Source organism: Stylophora pistillata, chromosome 9 (assembly GCF_964205215.1).
Source record: "Stylophora pistillata chromosome 9, jaStyPist1.2, whole genome shotgun sequence".
Classification (NCBI taxonomy): domain Eukaryota; kingdom Metazoa; phylum Cnidaria; class Anthozoa; order Scleractinia; family Pocilloporidae; genus Stylophora; species Stylophora pistillata.
The window spans coordinates 23,439,103-23,463,559 of NC_142527.1; the positions used below are offsets into that span (position 1 = coordinate 23,439,103).

At 40.3% G+C, this 24,457-nt stretch overlaps 2 protein-coding genes and 1 long non-coding RNA gene across 3 annotated transcripts; 2 read left to right on the forward strand and 1 right to left on the reverse strand.

The window, feature by feature from the left end:
* The first annotated feature begins 1,706 nt into the window (after window positions 1-1,706).
* On the forward strand, window positions 1,707-21,324 carry LOC111338992 (ATP-binding cassette sub-family C member 4). The gene is made up of 7 exons (XM_088733084.1): window positions 1,707-1,820; window positions 7,247-7,793; window positions 8,084-8,469; window positions 13,863-15,205; window positions 15,522-16,092; window positions 17,653-17,789; window positions 18,332-21,324. Exons 2-7 carry the CDS (start codon window positions 7,263-7,265, stop codon window positions 19,198-19,200), a joined length of 3,837 nt encoding a protein of 1,278 aa, XP_088589210.1. The 5' UTR covers window positions 1,707-1,820; window positions 7,247-7,262; the 3' UTR covers window positions 19,201-21,324.
* LOC148723882 (uncharacterized) lies at window positions 11,569-12,532 on the forward strand. Its single transcript, XR_015991909.1, has 2 exons — window positions 11,569-12,047; window positions 12,146-12,532. It is a non-coding gene; the product is annotated as an uncharacterized LOC148723882 (long non-coding RNA).
* LOC111339005 (uncharacterized) lies at window positions 20,152-24,077 on the reverse strand. Its single transcript, XM_022945581.2, has one exon. It carries the CDS (start codon window positions 23,797-23,799, stop codon window positions 23,116-23,118), a length of 684 nt encoding a protein of 227 aa, XP_022801316.2. The 5' UTR covers window positions 23,800-24,077; the 3' UTR covers window positions 20,152-23,115.
* Window positions 24,078-24,457: the final 380 nt, after the last annotated feature.

The window sequence follows — 24,457 nt, forward strand, 5'->3', positions numbered from 1 at the left end:
ACTGCTTTTAAGTCACATTTGATCCCCACAACCCCCCCCCCCCCATCCCCCGTGAAGGAATGTGGTCTCCAAGGTGGAAGGTACTGTTTGCTGAAATAATGAAGCTACACTATTTTCAAAAATGCATTCACGATTGTTTTTTTAAAGTATTTTGTGAATTAAAAAGTCAGTGGAGAAGGAGGTTTCGCCTTGTAACTCCTTTGGGAGGAGTGAAACGCTCTAATGTAAAATTAATGGGGAGATTTTCACCATGAACCCATCATAGTGATGCTCATCAAGAGATATCAAAATGCACCACTTCTAAAAGGACTCGACCCAACATTTTTTGTCGTCTGCTTCTCGAAGGGTCCGGATTATAGTTCCAAGAGCTGCGTACGTATGGGTCAGTACAGCAGCGTTTTTTTTGTAAATCGTTACTTCCCATGTTATCCCTACACAATAGCACGTACAAGTTATTTTCACGCAATAATTGGCAAGAGTACCATATAACCCCATACATAATTATGCATTCAGACTAGTAGACTTTGTTTTTAAAGTTTTGTCGTGAAAGACAAAGAGGTGGAATGCATAATTAATGTGTGGGGTTAAATGGTACTCTTTCCCAATAGTTTGATGCACGTAAATTGCCTTTCTAATTAAATTGCTGTAGTGTTTGGTTTGACGAGGCTTGCTGAAGGCTCTCCTGCATGCAGTTTTTTCGGCGAAGCGGAACTTTGAAATTTCCCCCTAGCTCCCTCGAAATGATTATTTTGGCGACCATACCGCTGATAAGGAGCCAAAATGACCCTGCGCTCGAGATTGACTGAACATGTCATCGAATAGCCTGGTCAGCTGATTTCCAGAGTTTGAGAAGCTCATTCTCTTGAATATTTTTGTAAAGGTCTTGTTCACACTTAGTTCTGAAGTATCGAAATTCAAGGTTTTACCACCTCGCAATTTCGTGCAAGAATGCGGGGGCAAGAATTCCATATAACCCCATATATTAATTGTGCATTCAGTCTTTGTTCAATGAAAACAATAGCGAGAACAATAGAACTCCGCAGAGACTAGTGGTCTTTGTTTCCAAAATTTGGATTTTTTTTTCTCATTACCACACAATTTCGTGCAAGAATGTGGTAAATCTTTTAGTTCACGAGTTTTTAATAGTTGGCCAACAAAGGTGAGTTATCATGAAAGGATTTTTGTCAGTGTGCCGGTGAACATTTTGTTAATCTTCGCAATCCTGGAATGTTTTTGTGTATTGTTGTTTCCATATATTTACGTATCATATAAAAACTTAAAGTTCTGTATCACGGTTAAAATGTCTGAAAATCTTATTTTTCTTTCAGGGCAAAGCTTCCGAGTTTTATCGTCTCGTGGCAAGTACTAAATAGAGAGTGAATGCAGAGTTATCCACGGAGCAGAACTAATAAATGTTTGTTGTTGCATATGATCAAGAACCAACAAAGAGATCCGCAAATTACATATACTTAAAAAGCAAGCACTTCATTACATTTTCCGTCGCGGAAAAAACGATTAGCTTAAAGAAGGAAAATGTTTTGTTTTAATTGCTTCTGGGTTAGTGGAATATAATATTTATAAATAGATGGTATGTTGGATTAAAGATAAGAAGGAAAAGCTTCCCCAGTACCGATACGCACCTTTGGTTTAATGAAGCGAGAAATAAATACGCCTTTCTTAAGTGCTTAAAAGTGCAACAACTTCTTCATCGGCATATATTACTGCAAGACATCTGACTCATCTGAACTTCGTTACTGCTGACCCAATAGAGTGTGATTCTAGATTTTCCGAAGCTCTCTAAGTCTACCATCAAATTGAAGGTAAGAAATTATTTAGGTCTTTATCTCTAAACGTCTCTCTCACAAGAACACCACTGTGCTCCTGAGTTAGGGAGGAATATTCCCTTGACTATTCGCCAGAGGGTAGCTGTTAGCCTTTAATCGACTATCTCAACTTCAATAAAAAGTCATAAATCATGATCCACTAACCCAGGGAAGGACCACAACTATTTCAAAGATAATCTCAATTCTCCGCGCAGGAAAACAGGTTGAACTGCGTAACCCTGAAACACGATATGAGCAATAACTTATTTCCACAACTGCTCAAGTGCTCGTCAGGCTGTGAGGATCGCTTTCACGTTCATTTCTTAAACGGCAGTGCACATACATGATTTTTATATATTCATAGTCGTTGATTTATCACTTCACGGGTCTATTGCGAATCAACATAGTGAGTATTTTATCACAATCTTTTAAAGCAAAATGTATTTATAAAAAATAATTACGCTCATATAGTCCATTTATTGTTTTCGTTTCGCGCGCGATTGGTTTGAACGCATCGCGTGACTGATAAGCGATGCCTTAGTGGGCTAAAACAGCGATATTTCTTAGTCTAAAAACCTTGCACTAAGAGAACTTAAACTTAACAAACAATTACAGCATAACGTATGATGCACGATCCTCGCATTAGAGAGCGCTATTTATGCAACAGCGAAAATCAGACCTGAAAAAAATCAGGCCTGTACAGGATGAACTTCATATTTTCATCGTATCTGATTTATCATTACGGGTTTATTACAAATCAACTTAACGGCCTGCTCTCAGTTGGCTTGTTAGCTCAATTGGTAGAGCGCTGCGCTAGTATGGCAGAGGTCAGTGGTTCGAATCCCGTACAGGCCTGATTTTTTCCAGGTCTGATTTTCGCTATTGCATAAATAGCGCTCTCTACTGAGAGGATCGTGCATCATACGTATCTATAACCGCAGTTCAAAATATATGAACTTCATATATTCATCGTATCTGATTTATCATCACGGGTTTATTACGAATCGACTTAACGGCCTGCTCCCAGTTGGCTTGTTAGCTCAATTGGTAGAGCGCTGCACTAGTACCCCAGAGGTCAGTGGTTCGAATCCCGTACAGGCCTGATTTTTTTCAGGTCTGATTTTCGCTATTGCATAAATAGCGCTCTCTACTGCGAGGATCGTGCATCATACGTACCTACTGAGTATTTGTTACTGTATCAAATACCCATCAATGGTAGCAAATACGCACTAGTGGGTATTTGCTACCGTAGCAAATACTCAGTGGGTAGTTGCTAAGGTAACAAATACCGCATCAATGGTAGCAAATACGCACTAGTGGGTATTTGCTACCGTAGCAAATACTCAGTGGGTAGTTGCTACGGTAGCAAATACGCAATCAACGTAGCAAATACCCACTCGAATCGGTCTCTCTCTCTCTCTCTCTCTCTCTCTCTCTCTCTCTGTATATTCCTCATCAAGAATATGGGTGCCAGGGAAAACTTGGGTTTTTGACCTCATCCAAAAAAATATTTCGACATTTTTTCTCAACCTGAAACTCTCCACAGTAGTTAGAGAATTACTATCCTCCATGAAAAAATGCACGGTTTCCTTTTTTGACAAAGTTTCATGAGTTTGTAGCTGTTTAATTTTTTAAGAGGCAGGAAATCAACCACTTTACTCGAAAAAGACAATTTAATCCCTGGAAACTTTTTTTTCGCGCAAAACACCGTTATTTATGAATCACCCGACTCCTATACCATTACCTTATGTTACCTTTGTTGAGGGAATATCGATTTTTTTGACTTTTGAAACTTTTCTGGTGTACTTGCACGTCTTGTACTAGATTCAAAGCTCAAGAAATGACATTCATTAATTTTTTTTCAACTGGACTGATACATTAAATGTAACTTCACTAGTTTAAGAGGGAATTGACCAAATATATTCACACATACTAATAATATTATAAGGGAAGTGTGTGCAAAGTTTCAGTTCATTAGACGAAATTTTGTGTCAGTTTCGATACTTTGAATCGCAGAGTCAGTTTTTTTTCCTGGCGGGAAATCAAACACGAATTGAAATCAGAATAAAATTTGCAATTTTCAACTAAAGTGCATGAAAGTTAATAGCAGAGTGTGCAACTGCAAGGACGAAAGTGTGATATATTCTTTTTATTATTACCTGGCATATTTGGAACGATTTTCAAGTGCAAATACTAAATGTGGCGGGAAATCAACCAAAATGCGCACTTTTTATCATCGATGCATTTGAGGGTAGAACTTGCAAAGATTTTGATTCTTCCTTTCGAAAATCTACTATTTTATGGCAATGTTAATGGACATCACTTGAACAGATCAACAATTTGAGTAATTCTAACTAGTGGTCAAAATCGATCGCTTAGTGTAGTGAACAAAATTAGCACATTACGTCACCCACTTTACAGCAAGTTTAGATTATAATCACCTTATCTTTCCTTTTTGCCAGAGGCTATCCAAGATATTTCCATCTCAATACTGCCCACTTACCGCTAATAAAAAAAAAAATTAGTTTAATTGTTGTTGGCTGAAAATTGGTACAGGCCTATACTGGGCAACTACTGTGGATTACACTAAGTTACACTGAAAAAAAAACCCACATCTATACAATATATATGTCACAAAATTTATCTTCAAGTTTAGTGCCATATATCGTCAGAGAATGAGAAGGTGTTGAGCTCAATTTGAATTAATTTGGTTGAAAAATACATTTTTTTGCGAATTAAACAACATTAGAAAGTTGATATATATACATCGTGTAGCATACATTAATACATCCAAGACCAACGATCGACTAATGGACCAGTCAATGTAAACCCCTGCACCCCCCCTGGCCGGGACATAGCGGGGCATTTGACAAGCGCTCACTCCTAAAGTTGCAAAATACCCCGCACCCCTAGGTCAGGTTTTTCCTCTAATTGAAACTAACGACCAATCATGGCGCCGATAAATCGACGGTTTGCTTGTTTTATACCTGTTCCATATGTATTTTTTCCTTGTTACAGTAACACACGCTGTTGCAGGTTTTAATTGTTTGTTAGAATAGTACATTAGAGAGTTTCAAGATGCAACAGATCCAGGAATTTTGCAGGATTTTCGTCATGGCGGGAACCCAATTAAGTGCAGGGCATTCGCAGTTGAACAAAACATTGCGAATGGGTAATTTTTTTGACCATTTCGAGCTTCTCGGAAAGGCGCGTGTTTCTGCGAATAGTTTAGTTTAGTTTATTAGCTTCGCCGATAGGCAGGGACACCTCAACAGCTTGCACCAATTACTGCGGGCCCAGCAAATCCACCCATCCCACCCCAGGGGAGGACATCCATACAAAGTGATCTCGTGTGTGGGAAATTAATGTCTCCTACCCCTAACCCTACAGGAGACGGGGCCTACGGTTTATTCGTCCTTATCCGAGAAGACTAGAATATCTATCCATTTCTTGATATTATAGAAAGATAGCAAATTCTCCTCAGTTATTTTAAGACCATGAGTATTGGTCCGGCCTGGGCGCGAGCCCTCGACCTCCCGCACAACACAATCCGGCGCTCTAACCAATTGAGCTAACCGGGAGGCGGTTAGCTCAATGAACAAATGAATGAACAAAACGTGACTTTAAAGGCATGTTTTTATACAGTCAAGTTACCATAGAAACGACACACACGCCACCTTAACTATCAAAATACGATATTCTATCCTTTTAATTGATGTCTGGCAAAATTTGGCGCCCCAGAGATTAGCGGTCTTTGAAAAATGGCAAATGCGGTGCAGGTATCAGAAACTGTGTTCAGCCACCTTAAGTAGCCACATATGAACAGTATACGGTCGCTTAAGTAACCACATATGAAGAGTGTATGGTCTTTTATCCAAGCACATATAAACAGTGTACGGTCGTTTAAGCAACAACATCTGAACAGTGTACGGTCGTTTAAGTAACCACATATGAACAGTGTACTGTCGTTTAAGTAACCACATATGAATAGTGTACGGTCGTTTAAGTAACCAGTTACTGAGAACAGTGTACGGTCGTTTAACGAACAACATATACATGAAGAGTGTACGGTCGTTTAAGTAACCACATATACATGAACAGTGTACGGTCGTTTAAGTAGCCATATATGAACAGTGTACGGTCGTTTAAGTAGCCACATGAACAGCGTACGGTCGTTTAAGTAACCAAGTATGAACAGTGTACGATCGTTTAAGCAACCACATATGAACGGTGTGCGGTCGTGAACAACATATGAACAGTGCACGGTCGTTTAAGTGACCACATATGAACAGTGTGCGGTCGTTTAAGTAGCCACATATGAACAGTGTACGGTCGTTTAAGTAACCACATATGAACAGTGTACGGTTGTTTTAGTAGCCACATATGAACAGTGTACGGTCGTTTAAGTAACCACATACGAACAGTGTACGGTTGTTTAAGTAACCAAGTATGAACAGTGTACGGTCGTTTAAGTAACCACATATGAACAGTGTACGGTCATCAAATTATTAACCCGAGAAAAGAATATTCTTTGGTTCCAGTCAATAATTAACACTGCATTTTATCCTTACTTTCGGGATAATACTCTTGTATCAGGGAAAGCAGAGAGCCAACTTTCAAATAATTAGTAAATGAAGACTTCATGACTCTGAAAACAAATTCTCACATCATGATGTTAGAATGAAAATATTAATCTCAGATGGCCAGCGACGAAAATATTAAGATCGAAAGAAAGCTTCAAATTGTTCATGTGATAATGTGTAATGATCAAGAACAAGCTATTAAGCCATTCGATGTCATTCTAAAGTAATCGATAAGAGCACGGAGTGAAAAGTTTAGGGACGAAAAAAAAAATAATAACAAGTTTTAAAAAACAAACTAAATCCAAAATGCCATAGTACGTTTATTGATGTACACATCTAACGACTAAAACAATAATTACCGTTAGAACTGTGAAATCCTGCATCGTTTTACTCCGTCAACAATTAAGGGGACATTGAAAGGGCGTGACATCAACCACCTGGCGTGGTATCAACCACCCGACGTGTGATCAACCACTACATAAGGCGGGACATCAACCAACGGCGGGACATCAACCAAAATTGGGTCGCGTTATCAACCACAGGGCGGGACATCAGCCATATGCGGGGGGAAATCAACCAAAATTGAGGCGGGTATCAACAAGCATATGTCTCTCTCTCTCTCTCTCTCTCTCTCTCTCTTTTTTTTTCGGAAAACGAAAGAACGGAAAATAATCCTTAACAGTCGTGGCACTGCGGACTGAGTCTGTGTCCCAGAGCAAAAACATAGCCTTCCATCGTTGTGCTGAGTTTAAATATAATGCAGGTGGCTCAAACATGTGTAAACTCTTACGCTGTTTTACATCACCTATACAACTGTTCCCTCTTTTGACATATTTACAGGTGCAGACATAGTATCATGACAAGAGGTGGATACCAGAAAATAACCACTGGTGAAAATACGCAAAAAGATGGTTTTATATCTCTTCTTTTCTTTCAATGGATGGACGCCATCTTCAAGACAGGTAGTGGAGGAATTATAGAGAATAGCGACTTTCCACCACTTTCAAGAGAAAATTCCACTGAAACTTACACGAAACGCCTCCAAACACGATGGGAGAAAGAGAAAGTTAAGAGCAAAGGAAACGGGAAGAAACCAAAACTTTGGAAGAGTGTCGTTGCAATGATATCTTTCAACGAAGCGTTGATCATGGCAATTACTGGAGCTATATACGGACTTTGGCGCCTCCTCAAGCCTTTACTTCTAGGTTACTTGCTTTCTTCTCTAATGGAACCTAATCCACGTAACAATTTCCTTTCGCATGGTTGTGTAATAGCTATGGGACTAGGTGCCTTGATTGGAACAATTTCCATGCGACACTCTTCCTATTTTTCAGACGTACTTGGTATGGGAGTGAGCAGTGCTCTGAAAGGTCTTATTTACCGAAAGGTAAACAGTTTTTTTTACTGATTTCATCTTTCCTATGACGTACAATACATAGGAGACAAGAAATGAACTCCAAAGCTATTACCAACGAGGAATGAAAGACTATCTAAATTATTTGGGGGAAGGAAGCCCACAGCTTTCCTCGAGCTTCGCTCTCGGAAAACTATTCCCATCTCGGAACAAATAATGTCCGCGGATAAATATTTGTGCATATTTTCGCGCCAAATATTAATTCCCGTATATAGAGCGATAATAATTCAGTTCAATAATTTCGTCCTTTGTGGGTTTAACAGATTCTACTACTCAAAAGGGCTGAACTACTCAAATTTACATCAGGACGCGTGGTTGACCTCTTATCAAACGATGTCCAGCGACTGGAAGGACAAACTTTAACGATAATTTTCAATAGCATTTTGGATCTCACCTTGGTCATACCCGGAACTATAGTATTACTTTTGTATTTTATTGGTTGGCAAGCTCTCGTGGGAGTCATATGCCTTCTTTTACTGGTACCATATTTCGCAGCGTTATCCTCTCTCAGTGCTACACTACGCCGCCGCACAGCAGCACTTTCAGATAGGCGCTTCTCTTTGTTGAACCAAGTCATTTCTGGGATTCGCACTATCAAAACACATGCATGGGAGGATGAATTCAGAGAAAAGATCAAACGGATACGAAGGTATGTAAAGAGCATGTAACAATTGATCACGAACTAGTCGGGGGCGCTGTGGCCCAATTTTCAGCGCTAAAAGCAGAGTCGAGAGTCCTGGACTCGAATCTTGGTCGATTGATTGAGGTGTTTTTCGGGGGCAAGACGCACGGTGTTTTGCAACTTAAGGGAAATGAAATAATGGTTTTTTTCAAAATATCATATATTTCATTTCATTGTGATCTCCCTTAGGGGAAAAAGAACATACTTAAATTTATAAAGGCCAATAGTTTCGAAAGAAACTGTTTGGGGCTGTGTCGGTGAGAGTAACGAAATAATTTGGATATATCAACAAAGTTGAAATGGTAAATTGGCCACCTTGACGATTACAAAAGCTGACGTTTCGAGCGTTAGCCCTTCGTCGTTAGCCCTTCGTCGGAGTTTCGAGCGTTAGCCCATCGTCGAATACTTAAATTTACTCCGCTCCCATTATAAGGCTTCTTAGCTATAGGCGCCCAACTAGTGCCCAGTCTCATAGCTCCTTTCCTGTAATTGTTTAATGGCAGCCTACGTGCGAAGACCGTTTCTTCTCCTGCTTTGCAATCCCATTAGCAAAAAAAGTCTTCGTAAATATTTGGCCCCGAAGTTAAGAGGTATACGAGTCGATTGAAAGTAAATACAAGTCTCTTTATCTGAACAAATCGATAATACTCGTTCACAAACAATTATTATAACATAGCTTGTAAATTCGTGCAATCAAATTCAATAGCGCGAGCGTGCTTCAATTTTCCTTTGTACACGCTGGTGACGCCAGCAAACAAATGCCTCGCGAAAAAAATTTTATCTCGCGAGTGACTTCAGCATTTTTAAAAAACCGGGAAAAACTTCCGCAAAAAAGTTAAACTAGACATGGAAACAAGAGGACAAGCCGATGAAGATCTAGTCTCCCCGCAGCCGTGATGTTTCGGTCACGCAACGCTGCCTCACAGACAGTCTGTGAGGCAGCGTTGCGTGACCGAAACATCACGGCTGCGGGGAGACTAATGAAGATCTGCCTACTTTTTCTTTGGGAATGGATTTTTTAACTCCCGAGAAAGAACCCAGAGAAAGGGAAAACAAAACAATTAACAGTTTCATCTCGTTTCGGAACTCTAATTAACAATTGGTTCATGCTTTAGCGTGCACTATCGAGTTATGGAGCACGCGGGAGGTTTGGAGAGCACGAAAGAAGCGTAAGAGTTGCCCGAGGCGACAGCCGAGGGCAACTCTAGCTTCTTGAGTGCTCTCCAAACTTCCCATGTGCTCCATAACTCGATAGTTACCCTGGCTCCAGAGGTTTCTCTTTTTTCTCTCCTTTCTCTCCCTGTTTACAATCTTTTCGAGCTGCGAAGCAGCGAGATTTGCCGAGCTGCGTAGCAGCGAGAAACCTCTGGTGGAAAGCGTTTAGAGCCTCACTTTCATGTATTCAAATGAGTGGCATCTATCGATAATACCACTTTTGAGTCGACCAATCAGGAGAGGGCGATCATATAACAGATTAGTAAGAGGGAGGGGAGGTATATTTTCTATTTGTAAACGAAAAAATATACAGTGGGAGGGGCGGTAAAGTAAAGTTCTTTGTGTTTATAACTTGTCAAAGTTTCGGCTAAACTTCAGAATACCTGGCCACTGAAAAATCATTCATCAAATCCTGCTGTCGCAGTACCGCAGTCGACATACTTTACCTAATATCTGCATTACATGAAACATCGTAGTTAGTATTGAGGTTCGTCTCTCGATACGAACGGATGCCGACGATATTAAACATCACAAAATATACCGCTTGCATATCCTTTACCTAATATCTGCATTATATTAAACATCGTAGTAAGTGTTGAGGTTCGTCTCTCGATACGAACGGATGCCGACGATATTAAACATCACAAAATATTCCGCTTGCATCATACGAGTTGGTGTTCATCTTGTTCTTCCTTGCTACCGTAGTCCCGCAGACGATCGAGGTTTCCCGCATGACGTCGCGTTTCCATAGCAACGCATTCACGGCCATCTTGAAGGTCAACTTCTCGCGGAAAACATAAGACGAACCGAAGGGCTGAAGTAAAGATGGACAATTTTTGCTCTGTTGTCGGTTGTTTCAACCGCTCAAATCGCGACAAGAAGGGATATTGTTTCCCAAGTGTTATCGTCCATCAAGGAGAAAAAGCGCTCGATCTTTCGTCTAAAAGACTCAAATCGAAATCCTAAGTAGTCCTTATTAAGCACTGAAGGCTTTCGCAATGTTAAGTCTTGCCAATTAGGACTTATCTGTTGTTCAAAGTGAGTAATGTTTCATTTGTGGCTTTCCTGAAATTGTAGTTTCTGGTATTGTAAACCAGAATAGTTTACATGCAAACTGTTTCTCTGGAGTAAGTTTAACTTTTAAGGTTGTTTGAGATAGATGTGAACATTGAAATTACCAGTTCATCAGAACATACCCATTGAAGCACTTAAAACTTTCTCGATGGCACATCGAAGGTTGGCAGCTGGCAAAATGGCACATCTTGCCAGTCAGTGCTTCTCTGGTGTTCGGAAGTGAGTAATGTTTCATTTGTGGCTTTCCCGAAATTGAACTTTCTAGTATGGGAAACCAGACTAGTTTGCATGCAAACTTTTTCACTGGAATAAGTTTGACTTTTAAGGTTAATTGAGATTGATAAACCTTGAAATTACTAGTTAATTGGAGCATATACCCATGGAAGCACATTGCATTGCAGTGTCGTGGGGACTTGTATACAAGTCAATGCATATTGGAATTACAAATTTATATAGCTTTGGCAGGGAGTGAGCCCTGCCACTCTTGTGTCTGGTTTATTTCATTTTCAGGGGCAGAATTTTTTGTACCAGAATATCACCTGTTTTGTTTTGTTTTCTGTTTGGGGTTGTGTTTCCATGCATTTCCCATAAATATCAATGCACTGATTGTGTACTTTACTATAAAATTTAATTATTGGGCGTGAGTGGCCGGGTATTCTGAAGTTGCTCCAAAGTTTCACATGTCTCGAAATGCCGATATGCAGACAGTTAGCAGAACTCCGATCAAAAAGGTTTTCAATAGTCCTAACGTCTCTTGCAGGATATGCGATGTGAACATCAAAATAAGTGGTTGCTTCTCATGTAATATTTTCCAGCCAAATCACAGTGATGTTCTCAAGCGATTTGAAGTTGTGCTCGATGATAAAGTGCGAGACATAGTTGGAGTTTCACAAGTTTTGTGCCAGAAGTGTTACAGAACCGTTCTAAAATACGAAAAAGTTTTAGAACAGCAGAAAGAGATCATCCAGTTTCGTAAAGAATGTAGCATACAATTTAGCACAGTTGTGAATGTCGAAAGTTCTATTCGAGAGAAGAGATGCGCGAAGGATTCCCCGTCAACCGCTAGCCTCTTCCGAACAAGAAAGAAGAACTGCGCGCCGCTTCGTGACAGCAACAAAGAAAATACTACTTAACGAAAACTTATTTCTCAAGATCATAATATAGCTGATTCACAAGAATATAGCAATAATTCACTTCTTCGATTGGATCCAAATATATTTGACGCAAAAGATCCGAAACCAAGATCGCAAACGGAGGTGAGATTCGAAAAATTTTCATAATTATATATTTATTATAGAGCATTTTACTCAAACCATTTTGAATGTTTTTAAATACTTCTGTGCCACCACCTTAGAATTTCAGGTTGCCATGTCCAGTCGGCAATATGGCGAAGACATCCTCACGGCTTAGAATACCAAACAAAGCGCTCCTCTGTTCCTCCGAGAGTTGTTCTATCTCCGGAAAACGCTTATCAAGAATTGTAGGAAGTGTATTGTCAAACAAACTCCTAGATAAAGCCATGTAGATGCTGATATTATGTCTTAACAAACGAAAAATCACTTTATATCACTTTAAAACGCTTCACTCATAAGTCACACTTTTAGCTTTTGAAATGTTGTCAACAAAATCACTATGTCTACCCCCCTCAATCATGACCAATTTTCCGGTACACCCTACCCATAGTAACATTTTTTCGACCAATCATGTTACGGATTTAGGGATTAAAATAACCATCTAATCAGAGCAGTCTTCAAAATTTGAATACATGAAATTGAGGCTCCCAACGCTTTCCACTAGAGGTTTCTCGCTCGCAGCTCCGAGGAAAAGAGACGCTGCTACGCAGCTCGGCCAATCTCGCTGCTTCGTAGCCCGAAAGGATTGTAAACAGGGAGAAAAATAGAAGCCTCTGGAGCCAGGGTACTCGATAGTGCACAGCTGAAAGCATGAGCCAATTGTTTTAGAACATAGCCGGTGGAATTGTGCATCAAATCCGACGCAAAAAACGGACAACAATATCAGTTGAAGCGAATCGTGACGGCGCTGATGCCGAGTCTCCTTTTCCTTTGTTTTTCTCTTTTTCTGCCTCATTTAAGAACTCTCGCCCAAGGGAAAAGGTCCAAACATTGTCTTCGTTTTCGGACTAGTAGGCCGAGTTTCTGTTTGTATCCACTATTGTCGCGAAATATATTATTTTTCCCCGCGCTAACAATGGCCGCTCGCGCGAGAAAAAAGTTTTTGGCGAAGTCGGATTTGCTGACGCTATCAGCGTGCACTATCGGGATTTTGAGCACGCTTGCGTATAATGAATTTGATTGCGCGACTCTGCTAGCTATATTCTAACTTCATTTCTCTGCGTGAATTCACCTGTCAGTTTTTGACCAATCTGAGACAAGATCATTGAAGCACGGCAAAATACTTTTCCGAAACAAAATAAACAACGCATTGAAGCGTAGGAGTGGGAATTTCTGCCTTTTATGCATAAACTACAGCGTTGAAAATGTTATAAAACAATTGGTTTATACGTCAGCTGTGCGTTCATCGAGATATGAAGCACTTGGGGAGTTTGGAGAGCACTCAAGAAGCTACGCCTCGAGCAACTCTTACGCATCTTTCGTGCTCTCCAAACCTCCCGCGTGCTTCATATCTCGATGAACGCACGCTGACGTATGAACCAATTGTTAAACTCGAAATTTCTCGTCCATTGTTAGTGAATTCGAGCTGGTAAATCCCGATAATTCACTCGCTGAGTGTGTTAACCTATAAATATCTAACACGCGCGAGTGGAATAATTGTTATATTAAACACGCCCCAACTATGGATAAATCTTCCCAACTTTATATTGTAAGAACAAACGAAATGTTACAATTCACAAATACACTCTCGATTTAACTCGTCTTAAAACCTGCGTATGTTATAATGGCTCATAACCCATCATGGCATGGCTTCGCCAATGAAAACCCTTGAATTCGGTTTTAAATAAAAAGTGAAATGTTTCATAAGAAGCATTCAAACTGTACTTATGATTCCCAATTTTGTTAAGGTAACATACGATGCATTTCTTTTGTTTGCAGCAATGAAATGAAGATTATCCGTTGGAAAAGTAGTGTTCTCTCAGCTCTTGCTGCCCTGGAATACACTTCAGTGCCATTGGCGATGCTGGTATCAATCATGACTCTAGTGCTTACTGGACAACCCCTCACACCTGTTAATGTGTTTATGCTTCTCTCTTTTGTCAATGTAGCGAGAATAAGCTTTTGTATGTACCTCCTCTATGGTACCTTGGAAGCATACGAGGCTTTTGTTTCACTTCAGAGAATTGAGCATTTCCTTCTTCTAAAAGATTTACCCGTGAACTATCATGATCACTCTAGCGAAGGCTCTAATGAGGGGAGAGGGAGTGTATCTGAATTGAAGAGAAACTTGTCGGATCAACACAACAAAACTGAAGAAAATCCCGGTATTCGTGTTGATGAACAACACAATATGGCCAAGCCAGCGACTCTGGTGGTGTCAATTTTAACGTCAAAAGAAAAGCTCGGTGATGACGCGTTCATTTTGCAAGATGTCCAGTTTTCTACGGCGTCCCAAAACTTAACAATCATCACGGGTCCAGTGGGTAGTGGAAAATCTACTCTTCTCTCAGTTATCGCAGGTGAGGAGGTGTCAGTCGCAGAAGGAACAATAACCTGGCCATCTTCCCTTGTTTATGTGCCCCAGACACCATGGGTGTTCTCCGGAACAATAAGACAAAACATTTTATTTGGTCAACCTTACAACGAAATCAGGTACTTCCAAGTAGCTGAGGCATGCGCCCTAACGGAAGACCTTCAGAAGTTTCCAAAAGGTGACGAAACGGTTGTAGGTGAAAGAGGTGCTGTTCTGAGCGGAGGTCAGCGTGCACGAGTGAGCTTAGCACGTGCGGTATACTCGGACGCAGACCTGTACCTGTTGGATGACCCTTTGAGTGCCGTAGATACAAGAGTTAGCAAACATATCTTTGAAAAATGTATTAAAGGCATATTGTGCAACAAAACCCGGCTGTTGACGTCCCACCAAGAAGAATACATGAAAGAAGCTGATGAAGTTATTGTGTTATATAAAGGACGTTTGTTGGCCAAAGGTAATTTCCCTGAGCTTGAAGAAAAGGCTGTTTTTGATTCTGCACTTGATCCACTTTGCAAAAAGCCTTTTAAGGGCAGGGAACCCAATGCGAGGTCGGTTTCGGAAAAGGAAGATAACCCACAAGTTAAGGGAAGAGTGATACCTGCACTACCTCAGAACAAGGATATACAAATGTCAGACGAAGACCGCATAGTCGGAGGAGTGACTTTTAAGCTCTACTGGGACTACTTCAGAAGCGGATTAAGCTCCATGACGATCATCGGAGTTATCTTCTTATGTTTCATCACTCAAGGTAAACTTGATAGATTGTTTGGGTTCATTAATGGAAGCCCTCGTTTAGGTTCTTTTTTCCCCGAAGAACTACTTGAGACTAGAATCAGTTCCTCCCTGATATGCCTGATAATACGTCTTTTGTCGAATTTAAGAATTACCAGACAGAGGGAAATGTTTAGAAATTCCGCGAAAGTATTCTCGTTGCTCTTGCCCCATCTTTGCTTCCACATTTTTAACATTCCCAATCGACATCATGTCTTTTGCAAACTGACCGATTAATTCAATTAGCACCTCTTAGTGTATGCTAATTTTGTGTCTTCTCTCATTTTTCATAGGGATGATAGTTTCTCCTGACTTTTGGCTTTCGTCTCTGACTAAGAAGAGTCAAGAAAACCAGAAAGACAAAACAAACCTGATCATATTTGGTTGTCTAGTACTTGGATCCTTCATATTTGCCGCTGCCAGGGCATTTTGCTTTCTTCAGGCCTCTGCGAGATGTTCCAAACGTCTTCACGATAAAATGGCGGAGGCAATTCTAGAGGCTCCTGTTTTGTTTTTTGATTCAAACCCTGTTGGCAGAATTCTTAATCGATTCTCTAAAGATACAGGCTGCATGGACGAGGTGTTACCCAAGGCGTTTCTGTTTGCTATCCAGCTAGTCTTAGCAATGCTGGCCTCGATTCTCGTTCCAACCGTTGCTAATCCATGGCTTCTGTTTGTGACTGTTCCAATGGCCATAGCAGTTGTGTACATCTCTCGGTACTATCTGAAAACGTCTAGACAGTTGAAACGAATAGAGTCTATAAACCGAAGTCCTGTGTTTTCACACATTTCGGATACCATAGATGGGCTTGAGACTATTCGAACAAGAGCAAGACAAAGAGATTTTGAGGAACAGTTTTACAGGTATGTCGTAGGGTGGATGTCCTCCCCTGGGGTGGGATGGGTGGGTTTACTGAGCCCGCAGTAATTGGCGCAAGCTGTTGCGGTGTCCCTGCTTGTCGGCGAATCTAATAAATTAAATAAATATATCAGCTAGTGGCACTTTACAATATCAGAGTTTAAAAGAGACGTTCTTTGTCTTGTTACGAGCACGGGAAAGAACAACGATCTAGGTACCGCACGAGGAATCAATCCTGAGATCTTCAGATACGTCGCGCTGTAATTCTGTAAAAGTGAGCAACACAGAACTCCTCGATGACCTGAATGATACTAAGTTCTTATGTATGGTGCGTCCTGGATATTGCTAAAGTCTGCCGGCAATGTCGGAAAGTGAGATCAGTATTTAGGCTAAAATACCATGACGTTTGCTCGGGCTGTCCCCCTAAATTGACACACGGTACGTGGTGTAATACGTAGCCAAAGATAGCTTTGAGATAGACATTTTTCCATAACTAAGACCCTACGTACCTGAAAAGATCAAGAAAATTCAATGGTGAGCACGAAATAAGACCTTTACTCTGTTTAGTACGGAGGGGGGTGAATAGGCTAACGGATCGGTGGATTCTGAAAATTATTTTGCCCGGATTTCGGATTTAGAGCAAAATTTTAACGAATTTGCGGATCCTGAAATTGCAACGGTTCGCGGTTTCGTCGATTTTTTAGGTTCGGATTTTGGATTTTGCTTGTGAGGAAGTTCGGATCGTGGATCTGAACGATCGTCAGAAAGGCGTTGTTTTCTGAGTATGTGTATTTTTTTTGTCACGGACGAGACTCTCTGCATGTCACGCATCAGGGAAATAGTAGGGACCTTACGCAATCAGGACGGCAACGCCAAGGAAGACTTCGATTAAAAAATGAATTTCTACTCTTAGTTAGAATTTCAAAAATGGTTGCAGGAGCTTACTGTCTTATACGGCGCCACAGCTCAACTTCAGCATGACGTATAAAAGTAGCGTTGAGTTCCAAATGGAAATTAAAATAATTTGCCGTCGCGGTTTCGGTTCGCAGACGACGCAAATTTTGGCGATTTCACGTTTTTGTTTTGCATAGGACGGCTAAGAAATGTACAAAGTTTCAAAATGCACGTGCTGAGCTATTGTTCTGCCAATTAGATTTCTTGTTTTTCCACGTCCTCGCTGCCGTCGCCGTCGTGGTTGCGTAAGGTCCCTAGTAACGCACTGGGACGTCTGCTGTGTTCGCGCCTTTATCCATGACACTGTACCCCACCGATTGCGATTCGCTCGATGGGAAAGCCATTGCCTAGCTAACACACAACAGCTCAAGGTGCGTTTTCCACCTTTTTACGAGACAAGTAGCGAACGGATTCGGATTTAACAACTTTTTTTAACGGATTGACAGATTTGGTTATCAAATCGCAGCGGATCGGCGGGTTTGCATACCCCTATTCACCTCCCTTGTACGTAACTTTACAATAAACAAGAGAATACGATTAAAAGTTTAGTCCTTATGATCAGGTGCGTCGTTACGATAGTGGTAATATAATTTCCATCATGCTCCATTTAGATATCAGGATGTCCACACTCAGTCGTATATCATGGTGCTTGCCTGCGAGAGATGGCTTGGGGTGCGTATGTCTTTCCTTATCTCCATCTTGACGTGTGCAGTGGCTCTTGGGGCAATCTTTGTCTCTCAAGATGCTGGTAGGTATTTGATAGCATAATCCCTCGTTGATCCCTTGTTAATTAAGGAATTTATCACATCACAGAATGTCTATAATTGGACGGGTTGGCCATTCGCATGACATGCACTTAAGAGCCTTCTAATGGCTTCTTTCAAACCATTTTCCTTCTATTTGCATGACGTTTGGTACATACCCTCTAGTGTTTTATATAAAACAAGCTTCTTAATCTCGAGATTTTTTTTATTGCAAACTACGATCATTTTTTATTGGACCTCATTTGTAAAATTCAATACTGGCTATGTCCCGGCCGATATTTTCAGTTGATTTTGAAATTGTTCGCTCGACTTTGTTTTAAGCCGGATTATTCTAATACTATCATTTCCTTCAAAAAAACGTCAAAACGCTCAAGATGTAACTATCTCCGTACTATGTGAGAGACAACTTATTTGAATAATTGTTTTTGTTTCTGGCTAACACCTTAAACTGATAACTAATAGAAATGGGAAGTGTGATAATAAAATATTCATGACATCAATCCGATATTTTTTATATCATGAACAGCGTTTGCTGGAATTGGACTTGTTTACGTCCTCGAAAGTGTGGAACTGATGGATTATACTGTCAGAAAAGCTGCCGAAGTTGAGAATTTTATGACATCAGTTGAACGGGTTATGACATACACAAAACTTGACCATGAGCCTGGCTATAAAGTGAGCGAACTTCCCCCGGAACAGTGGCCATTTAAGGGGGATATCACGTTTCAAGACTTGTCAATGACCTACTACCCGGGAGGGCCTCAAGTATTAAGGAAGCTTAATCTTCACATAAAGGGAGGAACAAACGTTGGTGTCACAGGGCGAACGGGAGCCGGCAAGTCATCCCTAGTGGCAGCCCTTCTGCGCATGCCAGATGCCGAAGGTGCCATAATGATCGATGACATCTCAATAAATGACATTAACCTACAAGTGGCTCGACGATGTATATCCGTTCTTAGCCAAAGTCCCGTCCTTTTCAGTGGATCGTTGAGAGAAAATCTTGATCTTGTAGGGCAGTTCCAAGATGTAGAGTTATGGGGAACCTTAGAGATCGTTCAACTGAAAAAGCTGGTGGAAAGTTTGGATGGAAAACTAGATCACCAGTTGTTGGAACATGGTGCAAACCTAAGTGTAGGAGAACGGCAGTTGATTTGTTTGGCTCGTGTCCTTTTGCATCAGAGAAACATTGTGATCCTGGATGAGCCCACTGCACACGTGGATCCAGAAACAGAACAAACAATTTGGAGGGTAGTGCGAGAGAAACTGAAGCACTCCACAGTAATCACCATAGCTCATCGACTGAACACTATCAAAGACTGTGACATGATTTTAGTCATGACAAATGGCGAGATCCACGAGTTTGATAGTTTTGACTCAATGATTAACATAACTTAACTGTTTTTTTCATCATGGAAAAAAGTTTACATTAGAGTACTTTTAACCTCTCTTCATCTTTCCCCCCCCCCCCCCCACTTTTTTTTTAATCTTTTAGAAGAGTTCAAGCTTAAGTTTTCTAAATGCATAAACGATTACAGCTTTTTTAAATCGAATTCGTCCACTGAATTCCGTCAAATTTAGATTGCTGTGGTATATAGAAAAATTAACTGTAACTTTTTCGTCACGAGTGTGGAACAAAGAAAAAAATCTGAGTCTTTCAAGAGAATTTACTCCTGTGAATGGCTCGGCTTCGGATTAGCTCACTGTTAGTGCATTTGACCGCAAACTTCTGAGGTCCTCCCGGTTAGCTCAGTCGGTAGAGCGCCGTACTATTGTGCGGAAGGTCGAGGGTTCAAGCCCCGGCCGGACCAACACTCAAGGTCTTAAAATAACTGAGGAGAAGTGCTACCTTTCTATGATATCTAGAAATGGATAGATATTCTAGTCTTCTCGGATAAGGACAAATAAACCGTAGATCCCGTCTCCTGCAGGGTTAGCGGTCGAGACTTTAATTGTCCCACGCACGAGATTACTGTTTGGTGGATGTCCTCCCCTGGGATGGGATGGGTGGCTGAGGGCCATAAGGGAGAGTACAGTTTCTTTACCGTAATTACGTACCCTCAATAAATCAAAGTTTAAATCGGATGTCTTTTTCTTCCCTCGCTCACTGCGGGAAGAAGAAGAGTGTTAAAAGTTGAGCATCTCTCTTATCCCAGTCACGCACACAACACTCTCCACATTGCTGCACAGACTGCAGAGCAGCGATAGGATTGGGACAGGGGGGGTGTTATAAAACTCCCTCCCCCCTCCACCCAAACAAAAATTTGCATGGGCAAAACCATTCAAACTTCAGAGTGCAAAATATTGCAACTAAAGTAGCTTGCAATCAGTTTAGCAAAATTCAGTCTCTTCAACTTTTCACAGATTTTTTAATCAGGATTGCACTAAGTGTACCACCATATAGAAGGGCTGAATTCTTTGAAAAAAATACTCACTTTACCTTCTACATTGTTAGAAACCATAGGAGATCACTTAGTACAGAAAACATGGTACACTGCACAGTCTGGAGACTTTCTTACACCATTTTTGGTTCCTGTTTAATGGATTGTAACATTTCAATTTAAAGGAAAATTAGAGTGGCTCTGAGCTCCTTCCTTATACGTATCAGATTTACATGGTTACAAAGCAAATCTGATACTGATCACGAATTAATGAGATAAATTGTATAATGAAATGTGGATAATGATAATTCTAAAACTTGATGTTCACAACAAGGCACTTTTGCAAGATCAATTAAACAATAAATGTCCTGCCCATTAAGTTAACTCCCTTAGCTTATCACTTCTCACTTATGGCTTAATCAAAATTGTATTTTTTAAATATATTTAAATATATTTAAATATATTTTAAATATATATTTAGAATTTATCTCAGCTTCTCAGTCCAGGTAATGGACACCCCTGCCTCATTATGTTTGGAGTATAATTTGCACTCAATCCAGGGGCGGATCTAGGGGGAGGGTGCAGGGGGTGCACACCCCCCCCCCCGAGATGACCTGAGGCTTTCTAATAAAAGTGGTATTCTGCAAAAAAAAAAACCTATGTGGTTTATTGGTGTTGTAGTAGAGCAAGAGATGAGGTTCAAGAATTTATGTTAAGCGGCGTAAAAATGGTAGTATGGCACTGAAGTTTGGAGCATTAGCCCTTCTAAATTTATGTCTGGTCACCAGTCAGTTACGCCATTCTTTAGTGGTACACCCCCTTCTCAAAAAAATCCTGGATCCGCCCCTGCAATTACGTACAAGAAGGAGGGTGATTGTCTTTCTCTGAGAAAAATTTAATCGCAGCCAGTATGTACTGCATTTTAGAGAACAGATACGGAGAACAGTTTCATTACATCTTTCAAAAAGCGTCAAAAACCACCAAGATTACTTTCAGGCCTATGTCAAGACTTGACATAAACTATAAGAAACTTCTCCTCATGAAAATGTCAGTCACATATAGCATCACAGTTGAGAATTAATTTTAAAATTATTGGTTTGATTAAAAAATTAAGAGTTATTAAAAGTAATTCTTTTCAGTATTTTTTTCGATTCACTTTTTTCTTACCATTTTCCACAACCATTTCACTCTTAATAAGTTGCAGCATGCCATGAAAATTTTACAAGAGTAAGATTGGAGAAATTCCATGCTTGTGGAAACAGAGTTTTACAGTTGAAGTCGAATGAAATCCTACTGGAAAATATCATTTGCAATTTTAGTTGCAAGCAGAATATTAATCTGCATTGTCCAGTTATGTACTAGAAGAGAACTTTCCTGAGTGAGTCTGATTACATAGATTATGAACTGACATTTGTCTTGCACAAGAAAATTCACAAAAAAATTAAAACCCACTAAATTTATATGTCACACAGTGACTATTAACACAAGACAATAATTAAAACTGTGATAACCCTACTCAAATTTTCCAATCAAATCTTGGCCATTCAGTCTGGAATCAGTAAAATTTAGCTATTGTAACATCAACCCAAGGAGATATCAAAGAACCTAGTAAATGAAAAAAAGGTCTCAAATTTAAGAAACACTATGTAACTGCTGATATTCAATGGCTTTTTAAAATATCAAAAAATATTTGTCTTCAGTTTTTCTCTTGAGCAGAAACATCAAACTAGTTTTAGTCAAATTTGATCTGTATTGTCTAGTTATGTAGAAGAGAACTTTTCTGAGTGGGTATGATTACAAAGATTATGAACTGACACTTGCCTTGCATGCAAAAATTGACATAAAAAATAAAACCCACAAAATTAAAATTTGGGTCACCCTACTCAAAATTTCCAATCAAATCTTGGCAATTTAATCAGGAACCTGTAGCACGAACCAAGTTAGTTGTTCCATTTTCAACTCAAGGAGATATAAAGGAACCAAGTAAACAACAAAAAAGTTTCAAAATTAAGAAACATTATGTGATTGCTCATATACCAAGCCTGCACTCTAAGAAAAATTGAAGGGAGCCCAGTGCTATGAAACTGTGAAATCCAGGGTGCCCAGCATATGCTTTTAATAAAAAAACTAAGATTAATGAGTTGCCCTAGGCCCAATTACCAGCCACTGTCTAGGAACCGGAGCCCACACTCCTCCCTGAACCCACCGAATCTCTTCTTGTGGAGGAACGAGAAAGACCAGACCTGAGAGAGGAGTGGAAATCAAGTCTAGGGTTGCCCAAGAGTAAAAGTAAGGCACCAGGGCCATCGGGCACTGTTAGACCACAGCCCTGTATACAATGGCTTTTTTAAAGATTAAGAAATATTTGTTATAAAATTCTGCTCTTGAGCGACAATATCAAACTGCTTTTAGTCAAATTTGATCCCCACAACTTCCCCCGTGAAGGAATGTGGTCTCCAAGGTGGACGGTACTGTTTGCTACAACAATGAAGCTACACTATTTTTAAAATATATTCACGTTTGTTTTTTAGAATATTTGGTGCATTAAAAATCAGTGGAGCTGGAGATTTCACCTTTTAACTCCCTTGCAACGGATGAGGCACTCTTAGGTAATATTAATAGGAATATTTTCACCAACCTATCATAATCATGCTCATCAAAAGAGATATAAAAATGCACCACTTCTAAAAGTACATGCAAGTATGTACACGAAACGGCAAGAGTACCATATAACCCCATACATTAATTATGCATTCAGACTAGTAGACTTTGTTTTTAAAGTTTTGTTGTGAAAGACAAAGAAGTGAAATGCATAATTAATGTTGGGGTTATATGGTACTCTTTCCACACGAAACTATATAGTACATAATGACAGACGATTTTATCCCTCACATTTTATATAAAAGCCCCACCCCCCTTACCAGGACTCAACTCAACGTTTGTTGTCTTCTGCTTCTCGAAAGGTGGTTATAGTCGCAAGAGCTGCGTACATATAGGTGGGTATAACATCGTCTCTTTTGTAAATTGTTACTTCCCATGTCGGATAAAACTGAAATGCTGGACGTTCAATGACTCCCAAACTTGAACCAGACTTGGAATCTTTCAGTGTGATCGTCGTGCCAATTTCGAAAACAAAGCGGTCGGTGCGTGCAATTTCTTCGTCTTTCGAATTCTTGATCAAGAAGACATTTTTCGTGAAACCCGATGCACTCCAACTATATTCGATCCTGTAGCTTGTCGAGTTAACTTTCCATTCCTCCACAATATCATACTTTGATGTCCAGGTGAAAAGCTCTCGTTTGACCGTCACAGCTAACTCTTCTTTCTTGTTCAGCATGTAAACTGTCCATACACACGTGACACACTTTCTTGCGTGCCCAATCTCACCTCCCTCGGGAGTCAGGTAGAGCATATTTTTGTAGATTTCCACACCTTTAGGTCTGCGGACTTTGTAGCTTGTTGGCAGTTCCCATTTCCTTGTTGCATACGGTAGGTCTTTCTCGGCTTGATGCTTCTTCACGGTTAGTCCGATTGCAAGGCCAATTATCGTCAATACGACAATCACGCCTGCTGCAATGAGGATTTTCTGCTTATTGCAATTGTCAGCAATGCTCATGACTGATGATTAACCTTTAAAGTTTCTCGAGGCTACCAGAAATTCCGATGAAAGGTTTCTCTAACTTCGAGAAGTTTAGTTACTCGTCACACATCTCGGGCCCATCAAATTGTATCTGGATAGGAGACCACGGGTTACATGTATAACGAAATCAACGAAGGAAGCCCTACTCGCCAAACTTAAATCCCACAAAACAACATTTAAAACCCTGTTGGTTTCTTTGACGTAACGAAACTTTAAAGACTTTCCCCCAAACTCCCTTAAAATAAATTATTTGGCGACCATACCGCTGACAAGGAGCTCAAATAACCCTACCCCCACCCCCTCCCCCGTACCAATCTTGTTTATTTTATTTCGTGCTACAAATAGTCGTCCTCACCTCCCTCTGTCATTAAGTCTTTATTTTTTTAAATCTCCTCTTCCTTCTTCGCGCAATCTCCGAGCATTTGAACTTTAGAAGATTTGTTATAAAATACAGTTGCCTGAACATTTGCCTCTGGTTCCCAAAACAGTCCCGTGATGCTTGGGGATATGTAACTCGGCCCAATCTCCCATGCAACCTTGGACCGGGTTCTGGCATGGTACGTGGTGTGAGAGAAATTCTAGCTTGAGGATCAGGCTCTCTCAAGGGGAAGGGGGGAGGAGAGGGGAGGAAAGA

Coding starts and splice junctions, on each gene's coding strand:
- LOC111338992 (XM_088733084.1), top strand. CDS start 7,263: ATGACAAGAGGTGGATACCAGAAAATAACCACTGGTGAAAATACGCAA. Junction 7,794..8,083: donor AAGGTCTTATTTACCGAAAG/GTAAACAGTTTT, acceptor TGGGTTTAACAG/ATTCTACTACTCAAAAGGGC. Junction 17,790..18,331: donor CTTTGTCTCTCAAGATGCTG/GTAGGTATTTGA, acceptor TATCATGAACAG/CGTTTGCTGGAATTGGACTT.
- LOC111339005 (XM_022945581.2), bottom strand. CDS start 23,799: ATGAGCATTGCTGACAATTGCAATAAGCAGAAAATCCTCATTGCAGCA.